Raw genomic sequence first — 18,727 nt, forward strand, 5'->3', positions numbered from 1 at the left:
AGGGCCCTTCCCAACAGGCCTGCTTCCAGTTTTCCTTCTAGTGACTGGATGCTCACCAGTCACCTGGTTAGATAGTGGGTCACCTTCTCCTTTAGTTCACCTGTGGGGCACAAAACCTCTGACATACGGGTGTGGTTAATAAACTATCTTCACACATGTTCAGATTAATCTAACAATTTCTGACTGCATTCTCTTTCTAGACTGTATCTAAAAAAATGTTTTTTTAAAAGTATTTTGTCCTCTCCTTCGTATATTATTTAATCCTACAATTAGCCTCTTCCCCCCTCTTGACACATAGTTCTGCTCATGTGTCAATATTACCACCTACCTAAACATTCCCTTAGGTAATTTATCAACCAATTGCCATGCCTTTCATTTTTGAGATTGTCTTTTGCTTCTTTATTGCTCCTCCCACTTCCTTTGTCTTTATGGCGGCTAAATTCGACTTTCATTCAGTTCAGAATCAATTAGTAATCCAATCAATCAATCTCTTATCTTGTAAAAACACTTATGTTTAGTTCAACCTCTGTTCTACCCCGGCTCTCCCGGGCTTGACCTGAAGACTGATTGTTGGACATGACAAGTCCATATTTAGGTCACCTAAGTCTTCTGCCTAGCAACAAAGAATAAAAACCTCTATGTTCGTGATTAACCCAGTTATCTCTAATAGCCCACCAAAAAAAACCCATCATCTTTAAATCACGACCAATGTCATATCCCTCTTTACTCTCTACCATTTGGGTAACATCCCTGATATATGTATGCCTCCCTAGAGTTCCAAATGATTTTACCATGGGCCGCCATTGCCTTCCCATAGATAAGATCACTTAATTTACCCGTATGCAGTACATAATGGAGTACCCAAGCTTTACAGCAGTCTATCCTTACCAAAAAGCTCATCATTCTTCATCAAAAAAAAAATTCTCTAGTCCCTATCTACCTGATCCTATTGCTAAATCAATGATCTAGGCAATAGTTGTCTTGCCTTAGATTGTACATTCCTCTGATTACTGCAGCTTATTCCATTAATTTAGGTTTAAATATCCCCCAACAAACCGTTCCATCCTACAGCATAGTAAACACCACCCATGAACTGCTGAAAATCCCCTAAATTCAACATAACAACCCTTTATAAACATCATGCTGGGTGTGTTGGTTTTTTATTTGAAAAACCCAATTGAAAAACAACAATCAAAGATAGCCAGGCTCAACTTAATTTTGTAGCTCCCTTTTATGACCTAACTTCACTACTGCCCTTAGCAACATTCCAATGAGATAAGCTAATCTCTTTCTCCTGATTATACATTTTGTTAACCTTCAATTACCATCAGTAATCTAAAGATGGTAGTACACACAAAACATGATACAGATATCCCCAGTCCTAACCCATGAATAATGTTTGTATCAATCTAATTCCTTATAACTAATCCATAAAATCACTCAAAATTCCTCGAGTATACAATGATTATTTAATTGATTACTCTAAATCTGCTACATGTGATCTCATTTCAAATGATCCATTATCAATTATTTGATCCACCCCCTAAGAAAATCTCTCTCCCCTTCTATTCTGGAGTTCTACCTCTACCAGCTATTTCCCCTAGTGGCCATTAAATACTCAGCTCCCGTATGTTCTTTTTCTTACTCTATCCTGTCTACTATTCCGCTCATGATGGATTGCATATCTCTTGACCTCGGCTAACGAAGTAGTTCCCCATCCCACTAAAGTCCTCTTAATATTCCTGCTTATTTCTGGTCTCATTCCACTAAGGAATGCTATTTTTTAGCTGCTGATGGTACGGAGTATCATTTCCCTGTCCCTGGGGAGGCTCAGGTATGCCACTTGGCTGATGGTCTCACTTTATTCCTGTTTACATTCATGTACTTTGGAGAAGTCAGCATGTCGATGGTAATGTTCCCTTAAATTATTACACAACTCAGTTATTTTCCCAACATATTGCCCATCATTTGCCCATGGTAGGACTGCTCCATTGGCATCCCCTGAAACCCACTGCCCCCGAACAGCTGCCCAATCTTTCCCAACTAGGGTTCTGACTGCCCTCTCAATTTCCCCTGTGTTTAGCTTAAAGCAGGGGTGTCAAACTCATTTTAGCTCAGGGGCCACATGGAGGAAAATCTATTCCCAAGTGGGCCGGACCGGAAAAATCATGGTATATATAACTTAAAAACAACAACTTCAGATTGTTTTCTTTGTTTTAATACGATCAACATACAACATAAAGCTGGAGCCTGAGGACAGTGTGTCCAAAATAGTACAAGCACAACATCACTATTAATCATAAAACACGTCAAGTTTATTTGAAAATTCTAAAGAAAAAGAACACACAAACACACAATGCCTCAGTGATTAACAGAACTGTTTCACAGATCACAGAACTATATCAGGGTGTAATTTCTCAGGCAGAAATGTAGATAAAAATAATGAAATCCTGTTCCCCAAACAAGTGCAAGAACCACAGAGTCAAGAATAGGTTAAATATACAAATAAAATAAAATGAATTAAAAACAATAGCACATCAACATAAAAACATATAAACATAAAGCTGGAGCCTGAGGACAGTGTCCAAAAGCACAACATCACTATTAATCATAAAACACCTCAAGTTATTTGAAAGTTCTGAGGACAAAGAACACACAAACACACAATGCCTCAGTGATTCACAGAAGTATATCACAGATCACAGAACTATATCAGGGTGTCATTTCTCAGGCAGAAATGTAGATAAAAATAATGAAATCCTGTTCCCCAAACAAGTGCAAGAACCACAGAGTCAATAATAGGTTAAATATACAAATAAAATCAATTAAAAACAATAGCACATCAACATAAAAACATCAACATAAATCTGAAAGCGTTGCACAAACTCCCGTAACAGTCCCGTTATTTTATCTTTGAACCGCTTCATGTCTGCCACATGTTGGGTCGCGCACACATTTTTCAGACAGGGGAAGTGAGCTGCATCACCACCGGCAAGTTGCGTCTCCCACAATGACAGCTTCAACTTGAAAGAACGTATGCTGTCATAATACTGCGTGACAACTTTGTTGCGCCCTTGCAGCTGTTTGTTCAAGTTATTCAGGTGCTCTGTAACATCCACCATAAATGCAAGGTCCTGCATCCATTCTGCGGAATGAAATTCTAACACTGGTTTGCCCTTTTCTTCCATGAACTGTTCAATTTCTTCTCGTAAATCAAAGAAACGCCTCAGCACAGCACCTCGGCTTAACCATCTTACCTCAGTGTGGTATGGCAGGCCATAGATGTGGTCTTTCTCTCTGAGAAGGCTGTCAAACTGACGGTGATTCAGGCTTCTGGATCGGATGAAATTAACAGTTTGGATGACCACCTTCATGACATTATCCATCTTTAATGACTTGCAACACAAAGCCTCCTGGTGCAAAATACAGTGAAAAGTCAAAAAATCATGTCCTCCATTTGCAGATTGCACTTTCTCTCTGAACTTTGTCACAACGCCTGCTTTTTTCCCGATCATTGAGGGCGCACCATCTGTAGCCAGGCTGACAGCGCAGGACCAGTCCACTCCGACCCTGTCCAGCGCGCAGACGAGTGCGGTAAAAATATCAGCTGCTGTCGTTGTATCTGTCATCGGCACCAACTCCACGAACTCCTCGGTGACGGTCAATGTGTCATCAACTCCGCGGATGAAAATGGCCAGTTGTGCAACATCTGTAATGTCCGTGCTTTCATCAATTGCAACCGAAAACGCAATAAATGACTTTACTTTTTGCTTCAACTGGCTGTCCAAATCCACTGAAAGATCGGAAATCCTGTCTGCAACTGTGTTTCTTGTCAGGCTGATATTTGCAAAAGCCTGCTGCTTTTCAGGGCACACAATCTCCGCTGCCTTCATCATGCATGTTTTTACAAATTCACCCTCACTAAATGGTTTTGAAGCCACTGCGATTTCATTAGCAATGAGGTAGCTAGCTTTCACTGCAGCGTCACTGATGTCTCGGCTGTGAGTAAACACAGACTGCTGTTTCTTCAGACCCGCCAACAGTTCATTCACCTTCTCTCATCTCCGCTGTCCTTGAAAGTTGTCATATTTGTCGGCATGAAGACTCACATAGTGGCGACGAAGGTTATATTCTTTCAGCACTGCAACATGCTCTGAACACACCAAACATACAGCTTTCCCATTCAATTCCGTGAATAAATAGGATGACCATTTTTCTTGGAACACTCTGCACTCTGCGTCCACTTTTCTCTTTTTTGACAGAGACATATTGGGGCAATGAGGGTGCCAAAGCACATAATGTTAAAAGTAGAAGCCGTAATAACGGCAAAACAAAGTAGCTCATTGGCTGCACGTGCTTGACCTACTTGCTCTGCCCCGGTATAAACAGTTTGCTTGCTTAACACAATTGCTATTGCGCCATCTAGTGGACGCAATTGGAACAGCAGTTTATTTTATTGAAAATTGAAGAAAAAAAAACGTTTGCGGGCCTGATCCGGCCCGCGGGCCGTACGTTTGACACCCCTGGACTAGACTAACGACTCAACTAACGACGCAAATTTGCAACTACCACCCTAGTCGAAGGGGTAGAAAGTGGAGAAATTGGCACCAACACACCCCTTACAAATATACCACTAGAAATGGGCCTACCCACCAAATTTGCTCTTTTCATGAACACAACCACAGCTTTGTTCATTCTGGATGCGGAATGTATAAATGCAGCTCCTACCTGTTCGCCGACCGCGAGCAGAACCTCCTCCACCTTAATTCCATTCTCAGGAACACACCTTGCTTTGGCAATGTTAACATAAGTTTCCCATACCAATAAAACCCTTAAATTGAATTGAATTGAGAGAGAGAGAGAGAGAGAGAGAGAGAGAGAGAGAGAGAGAGAGAGAGAGAGAGAGAGAGAGAGAGAGAGAGAGAGAGAGAGAGAGAGAGAGAGAGAGAGAGAGAGAGAGAGAGAGAGAGAGAGAGAGAGAGAGAGAGAGAGAGAGAGAGAGAGAGAGAGAGAGAGAGAGAGATATGATTATGTATGGTGATTTATTTATTTTGTGTAAAGACAATAATGAGTTTCTTCACTTGGTGATGTCACCTCTCATTGGAAGCAACTCATCCAGAAGTGTCCAGAGACGAAAGTAGTCCACTGGCAGAGCTCCTGACTCACGTGGTCCAACAGAAAACTGCTAATTTAGACCACAATAGAAGAACTATGAGCAGCTATCATTCCTTCTCTCTGCTCCATACTAGATATAGCTTCTGCTGTAATAAGAATACCTAGGCCTAATCAATTTTGTCCTATTGATTCTGAGGAGTTAGCGGATATTGTTATTCATACTCTGTTTCTATAGTGTTGTTTTAGTTTATATCCCCAAACCCGGCAGTTTCCTTCCTCCATATTGTCTTATCTCAGTGTCCCTGAGTGACAATGGAGAAGACTTTATCATTCCGGTAAGGCTGTGTCTGTGTTATTGTTTGGCCATCATTGATTTCTTCTTCGCTGCACAGTTCCGCACGTCCTCGGCTGGGACTGCATTGGAGGTCTGTTACATACTCAAGTCTAGAGTCTAGGATTTCTCAGTTGTAGCAATAAGCTTTATACATGGCTAATGTGAATGTAATGTGAATCCTATAAGCCATGAAGACGGGTGTTGTTTTGGTCAACGTCCATTGGGTTTGCTGTCTCTGAGGAGATATGAATGCCTGCTGAGTCCCAGGTGGTTCCCTCCCATGTACGAGACCTTCTAGAAAATGCCATGGATTCACAAAACTGGGCCTGTTACACTAATTCAGTTTGAATTGTGCTGGAGGCCATTGGACTTTCCATGTTTACCTGGCAGTGTGTGTGTGTGTGTGTGTGTGTGTGTGTGTGTGTGTGTGTGTGTGTGTGTGTGTGTGTGTGTGTGTGTACAAGCTTTTGCCAATGTGTGTATATGAAGATGCATGTTTCAATGTTATTTGTGCTGTCTTTTTGTCGTGTTCCATTCTGGACCAGTAGTAATAACGTAACCTGGCAAGCAGCTGTTCATTTTGGGATCCAGTATAATACAGGCAGCTCACCCAGTCAGACAGCATGATGATACAGCATGGGAGTTTTATCTCTGGACAGTCTTTAAACCAGTCCCGTATGACGGCTCGTCAAAACTCCCCAGGGAACCACCGATACTATCATTCTCAAATGGGCCTGTTGATTGATTGTTAGAATCTTGTGATGCAGACGATCCAAGTGGCCACTAAAAGTGTGCAGGAGGACAGGCTGGAGGATGGAGATAAGGCCTGAGCACAAAGATAGCTCAGCCACAGAGCTAAGACAAGAAGAGGGCTAGGAGATGTGTGTTGGGGTGTGTGTGTGTGTGTTGGGGTGTGTGTGTGTGTGTGGTGTGCGTGTGCGCGAGTGTGTGTGAGAGAGCATTTGAGATCGTGCGAGTGTGTGTGTGTGTGTGTGTGTGTGTGGGTGGGTGTAATTCATTCTTCTTTAATAGTGACCTCACATCTCCCCACAGCCATCCACCCCTCAGGAGTCTTATTACCCAAATGTTCCCAGACTGTAGTTCTGCCAAACGTTGTTTACACCCAATATAGTCACTCTCATATCTAACTGTTTGATCGTCCAGCACTGGAATCATAGATGTACTCTACCCACATTTAAATGGCTTAATAATGTTACATTTGTATTTATTTTATTTTATTTCACCTTTATTTAACCAGGTAAGCCAGTTGAGAACAAGTTCCCATTTACAACTCCGACCTGGCCAAGATATAGCAAAGCAGTGCGATAAAAACAACAACACAGAGTTACATATGGGGTAAAACAAAACATAAAGTCAAAAATACAACATAAAATATATATACAGTGTGTGCAAATGTAGCAAGTTATGGAGGTAAGGCAATAAATAGGCCATAGTGCAAAATAATTACAATTAGTATTAACACTGGAATGATAGATGTGCAAGAGATGATGTGCAAATAGAGATACTGTGGTGCAAATTAGCAAAATAAATAACAATATAGGGATGAGGTAGTTGGGTGGGCTAATTTCAGATGGGCTGTGTAGGTGCAGTGATCGGTAAGGTGCTCTGACAACTGATGCTTCAGGGTCCCCTCTCAAATTTCCTTCAAAGTGGTTTAACATGTTATGTTTAAAACTGGTGTAAATGTGTGATACTGCAATGTATTGCTATCAAATGTAATCTGTAACAGGTAGATGTGTTGCCATGTCTCTGGTGCCCTTTCTCAATCTGACACACAGCCCTGTCCTATGGTCTCTCCAACATGATGATATTGGAATTGTTCATTTATTCCGTCAGATATTTACAAGCCATTTAACTTTTAATAGTATGTCCATGGCTAAACGGATAGACCATTACGCAGCATCCATATACAGTGTTTAATGATCAGCCATTAGCCATTATATGGTCACCTTGATGTCTTGAGCAGACTCCCCATGGCTAAACGGATAGACCATTACGCAGCATCCATATACAGTGTTTAATGATCAGCCATTAGCCATTATATGGTCACCTTGATGACTTGAGCAGACTCTCCATGGTACTGGTTAATCTGTGTAAGGTGCTCTGTGGTGTAATGTACTAGTAATAAACATTTATAGATGGCTCTTACCATGCATACTTTAGAAGTGAACTGCATATGCAACATTTAATATTATAAACTGGGTGGGTCGAGCCCTTAATGCTGATTGGCTGACAGCCTAAGAACAACCCTTAGCCGTGGTATATTGGCCATATACCACACCTTCTCAGCCCTTATTGCTTAAGTGTCTTGTTAGAACAGCAGACGCAACCAGTATGTAGGGTAACATACTGTATTATAACGATCTACTCCTCTCACAATGGACTATACACACATTTTGATTATGCCTCCACATGTGTTGGGCTATGAGTAATAAACGGATAGCTGACTTTGTTACACTGTTTGGATTTAGGGCAAAATACTGTAGCCCACATAATAATCTACTAAAGAATTTCCTGATTGAAACGGGTTGTAAATAACTTCGGCATGTTGGGATATGATGAAAAACACATGGATCGATAACTTTGTTACACAATTTGAATTACTGATATGTTGTGGAGTAGTTTCAAAATCCTCTTGGAGAAGAAAACCACTTGATGAATCATATGGCGTTTGACTGCCTCTCTCTCGCGACAGCCAGCTACAAGACGATATCCTTACTCCCCATGGTAGAATCCACTCCGAGACATCAATTGTCAGTTTTTTCTTTCGTTTCACGGAGGCAGTTTAGTTTTTCTACGTCTATAACCATTACTTTCAGTTGACTTATTTTGTGCTCCTGATCTCCGATGTCAGTGCACTTTCCCCAGTGGAAGGCAATAAGAAAAGGTATCGCTCTGATTGCTCCTTTGGCCAGCCATCCAGAACTCAATGAAGTAGAGAGATGGGTTTTCAGCAGTCTCTTAGACCCAGGTACCTGGTGCAGGAGAGAGGGAGAGGCTAGACAGAAGAAAAGAGGCAAAGGGTTAAGAGACTACAAATCCCAAGTTTGATTTCTGCTGCCTTTTCCAGTCAATCGTCCAAAGACAAGGGATTACCACTTATACCGTCTAGGCTAGAAGAGCGAGAGAGACACACACAGAGCTATCATCTCATCTCAAAGACTCATTGCAGGTGAAATGATCCCAGTTGAAAAGGAATATTTTTTATTTTATGTGATAATGATGTATATGATATCCATTCTAACAGCCAAAAGGTCCCTTGGAGAGTGCATTTTGTGCATTCTATTCTCCAACTCCTGTTGTATATCCTCCATTGGCTTGCGATTTACACTTTTCTTGTTGTGAAGTCTCAGTCATACTTCAGTGTGTTCTCAGATGTACAAACAGTGTTTGGATGTCCATGGCTAGTTCCCAAGAATGTTATCTGTGGAATAAGGTGATGGAGTCATCAATGCTTGCCCAGAATCCCTCTCTCTAATCTATTTAGACCGAGAACCATTCAAATCCCACAAGATGTATGATGATTTTAGCGTGTGGAAACTCGCTCACGCGAGAGTCTCTGTTGCCTTGTTATCGAAGCCTAAACTGAATTTCGTTGGCTATCTGGCATGGCAGACTTAGTCCTGATTAAGGCCCACTTTGAAGCAGAGCTCCACGGCCCATATTTATCAGCCAACACAGTCCTGCCTTCTGCCCAGCGCAGAAGGCAGGACTGTGACAGCTACTTCCCTGACAGCTACTCCAGCCGTGTTTGCGGAACAGATTGATCGCTATCCAGAGAGAGGATTTCACACTTTTGTTTTATCGTCCCCCGTGGAGAAAGGTACGGCTGAGTCGCCGCCACCATATAGGCCATCATATCTCTCCCCAGAACATAAAGACACCAGCTGGCTGAGTGTACACAGAATACAACCCATCAAGCAACAGTGAGACACTCCCCACATGTTGATATGAAAGCCCAGGCTGGAGCATCGCTGACAAGCCAGGCAGACCTGTACATATTTCCATTTGAAATGAGAGTAGAGACAGTGAACTCAGAGGAGAGAGAGAGAGAGAGAGAGAGAGAGAGAGAGAGAGAGAGAGAGAGAGAGAGAGAGAGAGAGAGAGAGAGAGAGATGGAAACAGAGAGAGCGAGAGGGAGAGAGAGAGAGAGAGGGAGAGAGAGAGAGAGAGAGAGAGATGGAAACAGAGAGAGAGAGAGAGAGAGAGAGAGAGAGAGAGAGAGAGAGAGAGAGAGAGAGAGAGAGAGAGAGAGAGAGAGAGAGAGACTAGCAGTGATGCCTAAATGATCCCTGGAGATAGGTACCTCCACCACCCCCCAGATGAATGTAAATATACCATAATCCCATGCAGGCTGCCATCTTTAGAACAGGTGAGCTAAAGGTGAGAAGACAGGGAGCTCTCAGCTATGAACATCATTCTATCCATCATTTACATTTTTAGTCATTTAGCAGACACTCTTATCCAGAGCAACTTACAGTTAGTGAGTGCATACATTATTTTTTTTATTTTTCATACTGGCCCCCCGTGGGAAACGAACCCACAACCCTGGCGTTGCAAACACCATGCTCTACCAACTGAGCTACATCCCTGCCGGCCATTCCCTCCCCTACCCTGGACGACGCTGGGCCAATTGTGCGCCGCCCCATGGGTCTCCCGGTCGCGGCCGGCTACGACAGAGCCTGGATTCGAACCAGGATCTCTAGTGGCACAGCTTGCACTGCGATGCAGTGCCTTAGACCCTCTTCCCTCTTCAGGTGCCATGCAAGGTGAAAGTAATGTAACACACCATTCCAGGCAGGAATACGGCCCTGGTATGTCCCTTGGAGAGCTGTGGCCCCTGTGCCTTGGTTGTTGTGTGTCTCCTCCAGTGCATTGCCTCTCCATCGGTAATGGATGATGAGTGGGCTCACATTTGCAGCCGCCGCTTGTTAAGTTGTTTTGTCCACTGCCTCGCTGGCTGCTCACACTTATCTGGTCTAAATAAGAAGCGCATGACACATTACGTCTGGGAAAAAGAGGAACTATCTTCTGTCCTCACTAGACTAGAAAGTTGTGATGTGGTTAGGAGTTTGCGTCGACGTCAATGGATATGATTTATTTTTCTTCCCATTCTGTCTCTGACCTTTTAAAGATGTCTATCAACATGACGAATAAGACAATTCTAGTGGGAATACAAGTATCTATTTGTTGAGTGAGTGAAAGAAACCTTAATACACACATAATGTATCTCTAGAAGTAGACTATGTATGTCTTGTGGATGAGCTTTTTTATTCTCCTCATGAAACCTAAACCTCCATGGTATATGGAGCCCTGTGTCTTGTCTGCCCTGACCTTGGCCTCCTCCGAAGCTCCTCTCTCATCTAATGTGGAAGGGGAGCAGGCTTTTCCTGGCCACTGCTGACAGCATGTGTTGCTCTTTGTCTGGGCTGCGGTACAGCCTGCTGTAACAGGTATCACCCCGTCTCTGGGGGGTGGAGGGAGGGAGAGACAGCAACATTCAATGTGAAATCATTGTGTATCATGTTGGACCTTCCAGACATGCTGGTTACATTACAGTACAGTACATGTTATACAGGGGAGCCCATCCCCTGGCGCTTGCCACTACATACCCACAGAGAAGGGGCCCATGACAGTGGCTCTCTGGTCAGCCAGGCAGAGGGGGTTTGGTCTGAGGAGATCAGAATGAGTTATTAGGGATGTGACAGGCAGTAAATCGCAGGGCTGTAATTTCCTCCACTCAGATTTATAGCCCGGCCCCCAGGGGGCCTCTACAGTAGAGCGACGACCCCTCTCAGCTCTCCAACCAAAGGTCATTGTAAATCACACACAACCTCCAGCCCCCTATGTTGGCCTGCTCAGGCCCAGGTTTCTGGCTCATAACACTGGGAGAATAGGACTGGGGTGGGGGTGGAGGTGTTGACATTGCAGGCCTTTGTCAGGTCTCTATGGCTCGTCTCTCTCTCTCTACCGTGTCCATCTCCATCCTTTAACAGTCATTCCTCACTCAGGTGGGCTTGCTTTAGCAGGCCTGGGAACATGGGAATGACTGGTCCTCTGGGACGCGTCTATCAACATATCTTCTGATCTATAGTGCTGAGGCATCCTGTCAAACACAAGAGAAATATAATCCCTTGACTTGAAAGGTAATTCCCATTCTAGGTATTCTATTTCTATGAGAGTCTTATTGAGTCCCAGAAGGACTGGATCTCAGTGTGAAATCAAACTGGTGCTGCTCATATTGTTTAATTTCCCAGTTAATATTGGAAGTCATGCTGTTTGAAAGCTGCTCAGAGAGTATCCCATTACGAATCTCATCACGGTCAATCTGGCTGCATAAAATCAATACACTACATAGCTGAGTGAATTCCAACGATTCCCTGCTTTCATGGCCTGGTTCATTAAGTCACTAGTTAATTGTGAATGACTAATTGGTGGTGAGCTGATTATGCACTAATGACTGACCTAAGGACGTTATTGTCATTAACGATGTATAACAATGTACTGTATACATCCAAATCAAATCAAATGTATTCATCACATACACTTTTTTGGACTAATACATTTGATTTGATTTGACCCTATATATGATGTATAGGGGATCTGAAACCGGACATGTAGTGTATAATTCCGATGCTGAAAGACAGAAGGAACCGTCTCTTGAGTACCATAGTATAATGTGTTTTCTTTATGGTGCCCTGTTGTTATGTTTGTACAGGAAGCACTGAACCATAATCTACTGTATGTATCATTAGTTAGTCCCAGTACGTCATTCAATGCAAATATTTTGTTCACCATGAATTCTGTTGTAGTAAATTATGAGCAAATAGTTGTTCATCTAGACCAGATTTAATATCTTACCACATATAGGGAAATGGAGTAGTCTTCTTATTGTGATGTTATCTGGTTGAGCAGTTTATATGCTGAGGTGGCTTTTGTACCAGACTATTGTCTATTCTGTACATTACTTTTCTGGGAATCAATTCAAAGGATGAGCCCACAGTCCAAAAAAGAATCATGCTTTACGAGGCTGTTGTGAAACGTAGTGGTTTAGCCTTGTTATATACCATGTAGGACAGTCGTTTAGGTTCATACAGTGGCCGTTTCTCACAATCCATTTACAGGAGCAGAAGAGATGCATCATGGCAGTTGTTGTATCGTTCTGCTTGTCTCCAATGCACACTGTATCCGTAGATCGTGAGGGTTCATGAACTGCTCAGTGCTTATACAGATGACCTTCTCGAATATTTAAAGGTCAAGGAAATTAGCCTAAAATTAGCTTGCTCGCTGGGCTGAAACTCATTGTGATGTGGGGCGTCCTCTGGGACACCCCTGGGTATTCTCTCTGGCTGCCTGCCTGGCTGGTCAACTGATGCTGGTCCAGGTGTCCACTTAACTGGCTTCTAACATTGACCAAGGGCTACCCTTACAGAATAACCTGCGCATCCCTACTGTTTCAGCTGTAGCTGTAAGTCTTGGAAATGAATTTATCCTGAATGTCTATATTGATATACCCATACAGTTACAGGTTACAATAGGGTTTTTATTGGACTATTTTGTCTAGTAAAGGAGGAGATAATAGGAGATGTACTGTACTGTACCGGGTGGATATATGTGCCTCTTTTTCTCTGAGCTATCACTGAAAGGTTGATAGTGAGAACATTGTCTTCATCGTATATTTATAAGCTGGGTGATTCTCATGAAACCCGTTTTACCATGGCAGTATTAAATTGAGTTTGAAAACCATGATGCATCTTCAACAATCAATCTATCATACGCTGCCCTGTCCTCTCTCTGCTCTCATAGTAGAGTAGGTACTGTACATATAACCGCAGAGCTATTGAAATATTGAAGAGATAGTCAAGCAACGTGATAAAACCAGCTGTACTATATGAAGAGTGCAGATACTGTAGTTCCTGAGAAGTTTGGGTTTTTGTCTTAATGTCTTGTTCAACGCCTGGGTGGTTCCCACAATCCTCTCTGATTGGTATAATTAAAGTTGTGATCCGTATAACAATAGCTCTCTTCTCAACTCTGTGTTTGTTGCTACAGCTTGCATGATTTGTTTGGTTTCTCAGAGAAAAGGGCGTCTGGAGGTTATTTCATCTGTTTGTCTCATCTTTAAGATTCTGCTAGGGTTTGGAAGTTACCTGTAGTAACTTGATTTTGAAGACTCCTACTGGCGTGCCCACGGGGGTATTGAAGTATTTCCCACGTCATACATTGCATTGTATTGAAGCCAGTGAATCATGATCCACTGGTGCCTCTCCAAATGACTGATGTCCGTATACTTTGGGCCTTGTTTTAGTCTAGTAGCATAAGCCTCCCTCTCCTGAGCTGAATGTCAAACCCAATCACAGACACATATAGGCTGTCTTTGGATCACACACCTCATGAGGAAACTCCCATTGTTCCTCCATTTCCTGTCTGTACTGACGTGCTCCTCATCTCCTCCAGGCGTTTCAGTTGAGATAGAGTTGAGATAGTTCTATTGAGGGGCATTTTTAAAAGCTCCCCTCAGTTTTTCTGCTCACTTGACCTGACCGGGACAAACTCCTGACAGGGAAATACTTTATACTGCACAAGGCTCATCATTAAGTTATCCATCTTATAAAGTAAACCCTCTACCTTAACCCCCCCCCACCATGTTCCCCCTCCTACAGCCTAATTTAGAACAACAAGGCTCATACTGTCCTGATGCTAATCTCGTCTCCCACAGACTCACACCTCTGAAGTACAGACTGAGACAGCGTTCGTTCTGATCAACACCTCCCAATTATCACTTACAGCAGCTTGTCGGGGGACTTGGGTGGCGCAGGAGCACAGTCGAGCAGCGTTTGAGCAGCGTTTGCCAGCACACAGAACCCCCTAACATCCTCTTCCCAATCCAGGATGCCTTTCTCTTGCTTACTGGGGCCCTATGCCCCTGGTTCTGGCCCCCATTATACTGCACTCTTAGAATTAAGGGTGATTTGAGGAACCCTGGAGATTCTCAAGGAACCCTAGAGTTCCTCAAGGAACCATTGCTGTCAGTGTGTTCATATTTGCATCTTTGGTTAGTTGAGAGTTCTTAGAGGAACCTGAAAAGGTTCCCCTACAGTGGCAATCTTTTGAACCCCAAAAGGTTCTTCAAGGCTCCTTTACTTCTAAGAGTGTACTGTATGTAGGTAGTTAGTTAGATGTGGTTCCCACTGGATCTGTGCTTGTATAACCACAACAGATGTTGAAGGTCTCTGTAAGTGAAGCAGAAAGATTGGGTTATTACGCGAGCATGCTTTCACTCTCTTTCACCTATCTCTCCTCTCTATCCTTCTCCATCTCTCTCTGCCAGTGGGCTGCTATGGTATCTGGACACTTCTGGATGAGTTGCTTCCAATGAGAGGCAAAATCATTATTGTCTTAACACCCCCTATGCGCTCTCTCTCTCTCTCTCTCTCTCTCTCTCTCTCTCTCTCTCTCTCTCTCTCTCTCTCTCTCTCTCTCTCTCTCTCTCTCTCTCTCTCTCTCTCTCTCTCTCTCTCTCTCTCTCTCTCTCTCTCTCTCTCTCTCTCTCTCTCTCTCTCTCTCTCTCTCTCTCTCTCTCTCTCGCTCAACCAAGTGGTTATCCTTCACATGCCCATTCATTCAGCCCACCACCTAGCAGTTCTATGTTATTTAGGAATATAATACCACTGTTGTGTTTTACTTAAGAGAGCACAATAAAATAGATATACTGAAATAGATTGAGACACATTGTTTGTGGATATGAATCATTTGGAATGGTGGGAACATTATAAATAGTTTTTGCTTTCTGATAAGCGAAATACTGTGTTACGCTCTGCCTGACATGGGTAATGGAGACGACCATGTGTATATCACCAAACTAAAAACTAAAAAGTGTAATCTTCACTTTAAATTCACGGTGAGTCACCATATGTGGCCGGGGACAGAAAACAACTCCAGCATATTGAATATAAATGTAAACAACGTTAGCAGAATAACTTGTTTACATGACTCTGTATTACACCTCTATAACTATATCAGCATCTACAGCCGTGACCTACATTACAATCGCTAGATATAAACAACAAAAACATCAGCTAGTTTGGTCCTGAAGTGTTATCTTGGTAGTTTGATGTGCGTTGCCTGTGCAAGCCTTGTGACTTTCGCTTTCCTTGCATTCCATGTGATGGTTTGGGTGCGAGACCATGCTGTTAATTAAAGAGTGTGAGGGCGTGATCAGACCGAGGCGCGAGGCAAGGCGAGCAAACACACATTCAGGCCCACAGACCCACAATGCACTGCTGCTTTGGCTTCCTGTTTGATCGTCTTCCTACTTTCTTCCTAAGTCACGTCAGAGTGACTGAAGAGTGTATTACAGATGGAGTTTGTGTGGACGGGCAATTTATTGGACGTTTTTGAAGTCTCCTCTTTTTGAATGGTGCTTTTCTTTAGTGCTTCCAATAGCAACCCTTCTCCAGGCTGGCAGTGTTGGCCTTTAGGGAGAGGCAGTGTTTAATAAAAGCATGTCAGGACCCTGTGGACCAGATCATTTCCCTCTAACTTCATTTTGAAAGAGGGATTTGGGCAAGACAGCTGGTTTAAAAGCTCAGCCAGTTAGCACTGGAGTGAGAGATAGAGAGTGTGTGTGTGTGTGTGTGTGTGTGTGTGTGTGTGTGTGTGTGTGTGTGTGTGTGTGTGTGTGTGTGTGCGTGTGTGTGTATCAGAACTTGTACTGTAGCACACCACAGCCTTTTCTCCACCTGCCACGGTTCTGTTCGGCCACCGGAGCAGAAGTCTGTGTGTGTGTGTCCGTCAAGTCGGCCGGTTTTCCACGTGAACACCTCCTCCACCTCGTCGTTTTCGTAATAACCGAAGGGCCCAACAGGTGACCCGATCTCTGCTGTCTCAGTGAGTTGTTGCACTAGGGGAAACATGGTAGCATTTAGGCTAGTTAAAAATACATGTTTCTATGACAGTGGCTGTACCAAGTTGACATTACTTTTAAGTTAGCTCAGAACTCTAAAATGTTCGACGTAAAGGATGTTGTTTATTGAGATGGAGCAGAGGGATATAGTCATGTGGTGGTTTCTCTGGCCCTTGAGCCTGTCTATTTCATTGACCCTGAAGGACAACTTGGAGTAACAACGTAATTGCAACATAACTGAAGACTGTGCAGTTATATTAAATCAATAGATTTGGGAAAATTACCCTATATTACCCTATAACATCAATACCAATATGCCAACATGCAATTTCATATCTGAAGGACTTTATAGAGCCCAATGCAATACCCAGCAATAATTAGTGGACCATTGCAGCACAGGAGTAAGAAAAACCTATGCATCTTAATGCGGTCTCATTGTCGTTGAAGGGCAAGTTACATGCTCCCAGTTCCCTCATCTCTAAACACACAGACACACACACACACACACACACACACACACACACACACACACACACACACACACACACACACACACACACCTTCCACTTCTTCATCACCGGCCTCTGAGCCCAGCCTCATGTTTGTTGATCGTTCACGTAGCTAGGCCCACTTGTTATTGACTTCTCAACTCACCTCGGAATTAAATGAAAACTTCAACCCCTCCTGCCACTCAAAAGGCCCACAGCAGACACTCGTTTGCATGTTTTATCTTCTCTACCTGGCCAATGTGCCCCCCTTCAAGACCTGTCGGCTCCCAACGTGTTTAATTTATGACAGGCTGAAGATTTAAAATAATGTCGATGTCAGTCATTCTGTCAAGGTTGTTTACTTAAATGTACCAACACCGGAGAATACACTAGAGTCTAGACAACACTTAGGGTGAGTAAGTGAGTAACAAAGTACCACACACACACACACTCTCCCCGGCCAGAAAGAGTGTTTTTGGGATAATGACAGGTCATATAGGGGACCTGTGGAGTTCGGCCCTGTGGTGGTAATTGGCCCATTTGGTTCTGTGGCATTTAAATCCAGCTGTCAATTATCCATCTGCTGAGAGACGGATGGACGGGCACAGGCAGTTAGTGGAGAGAGACAGCATGCAGAGCTAAAGCTATCAGATAACAAGCATATCTATTCTGACTCAGTAAAATTAGAGTTTAGGCTCTACTTTGCTCCTGCCTCAGTAGTCTGGATGCCTGCTGTGGTGGTGTTGTTGTTGTATGACAGCATCTCACTAAGGAATAGTTAGAGAAGTTAGTGTGTGGCCAATTTAGCTGTACAGTAGCCTCATTGTTCTCTTTATTGACCGACTAAAACACTGACTCCAGTCTTATTTCATAGGGTCCTACACTGTCCGGTGGACAGTGCCTGCCTTCCATGCTTGGCTTGTAATGCTGGCCTATGCTGACTACCACCACACTTATTTTTGCTTCGTGCTGACAGTACAGTACAGGACAGTACAGTAGTCATGTTTAAGTTCACTATGGCTGGCCCGGTGCCCACTAGTCTCCTCGGGGGTCAATCCTCTTACAGCCTGTGTGTACAGATTACCATTAGCACATTCACATTATATTCTCTGCCAAACCGAATTTTCACTTTTCCCAGAACCCACAGGTTTTAACCTGTTTTCTGTGGTGTTGGTAGTTGTCTGGAAACACATCGCCAAAGTCTGGGAAATCCGCAATAAGATCAGGGAGTCAGTTTGTCTAATTTAGCCTACAGTGCAACCCAATGTGGAAAAGAAACATCAGTAAACCAGTATACCATCAATAACATAAAGGGAGAATTAGAAAAGGCTGTATTCCCTTTGGATTGGGCATGATTAACAGAGTTTCTGAACTATATGTGAACTGTGGGCTAGTCCATTGAGTATGACATGGGAGTGATGGGGTGGGGGGGGGCTTGTTTAATGACTGTCTCATATTTCCTAACGATATTGTGCGGTATGGATGCCAATGACATGGATGGCTCTGTGCGAACTGTTTTGTGGGTTATGATGATGATGATGATGAAGATGATGTATTGTGTGTTATGGATGGTGCTGTGATGCTGACCTCTATGTTCTGTGTTGTTGCTGTACAGGAGTTTGCAGCCCTGACCAAGGAGCTGAACGTATGCAGAGAGAACCTTCTGGAGAAGGAGGAGGAGATCTCCGAGCTCAAGGCCGAGAGGAACAACACCAGGGTACGTGGAGAAGAGACACACACTCACTCATGTGCAAGAGCAGACACAAGAACGTGCGTACGCACAAACACACACACATTTTCCTGCCCAATTCTAACCACATACATTGACCTGAACCACAATGGCTCAGAGCCTATGGAGATCAA

The 18,727-nt window shown here is 43.4% G+C and overlaps 1 protein-coding gene across 7 annotated transcripts in view; it reads left to right on the forward strand.

The window, feature by feature from the left end:
- LOC123491251 (liprin-alpha-2-like) overlaps window positions 1–18,727 on the forward strand; it is a 212,060-nt gene that overhangs the window by 145,399 nt on the left and 47,934 nt on the right. For all 7 annotated transcript variants that reach the window (XM_045221492.1, XM_045221489.1, XM_045221490.1 and 4 more), the window contains exon 3: window positions 18,480–18,581. In XM_045221492.1, coding sequence (XP_045077427.1) covers window positions 18,480–18,581 — 102 coding nt within the window. The remainder of the gene's footprint in view (window positions 1–18,479; window positions 18,582–18,727) is intronic.

This window comes from Coregonus clupeaformis, chromosome 7 (assembly GCF_020615455.1).
Source record: "Coregonus clupeaformis isolate EN_2021a chromosome 7, ASM2061545v1, whole genome shotgun sequence".
Classification (NCBI taxonomy): domain Eukaryota; kingdom Metazoa; phylum Chordata; class Actinopteri; order Salmoniformes; family Salmonidae; genus Coregonus; species Coregonus clupeaformis.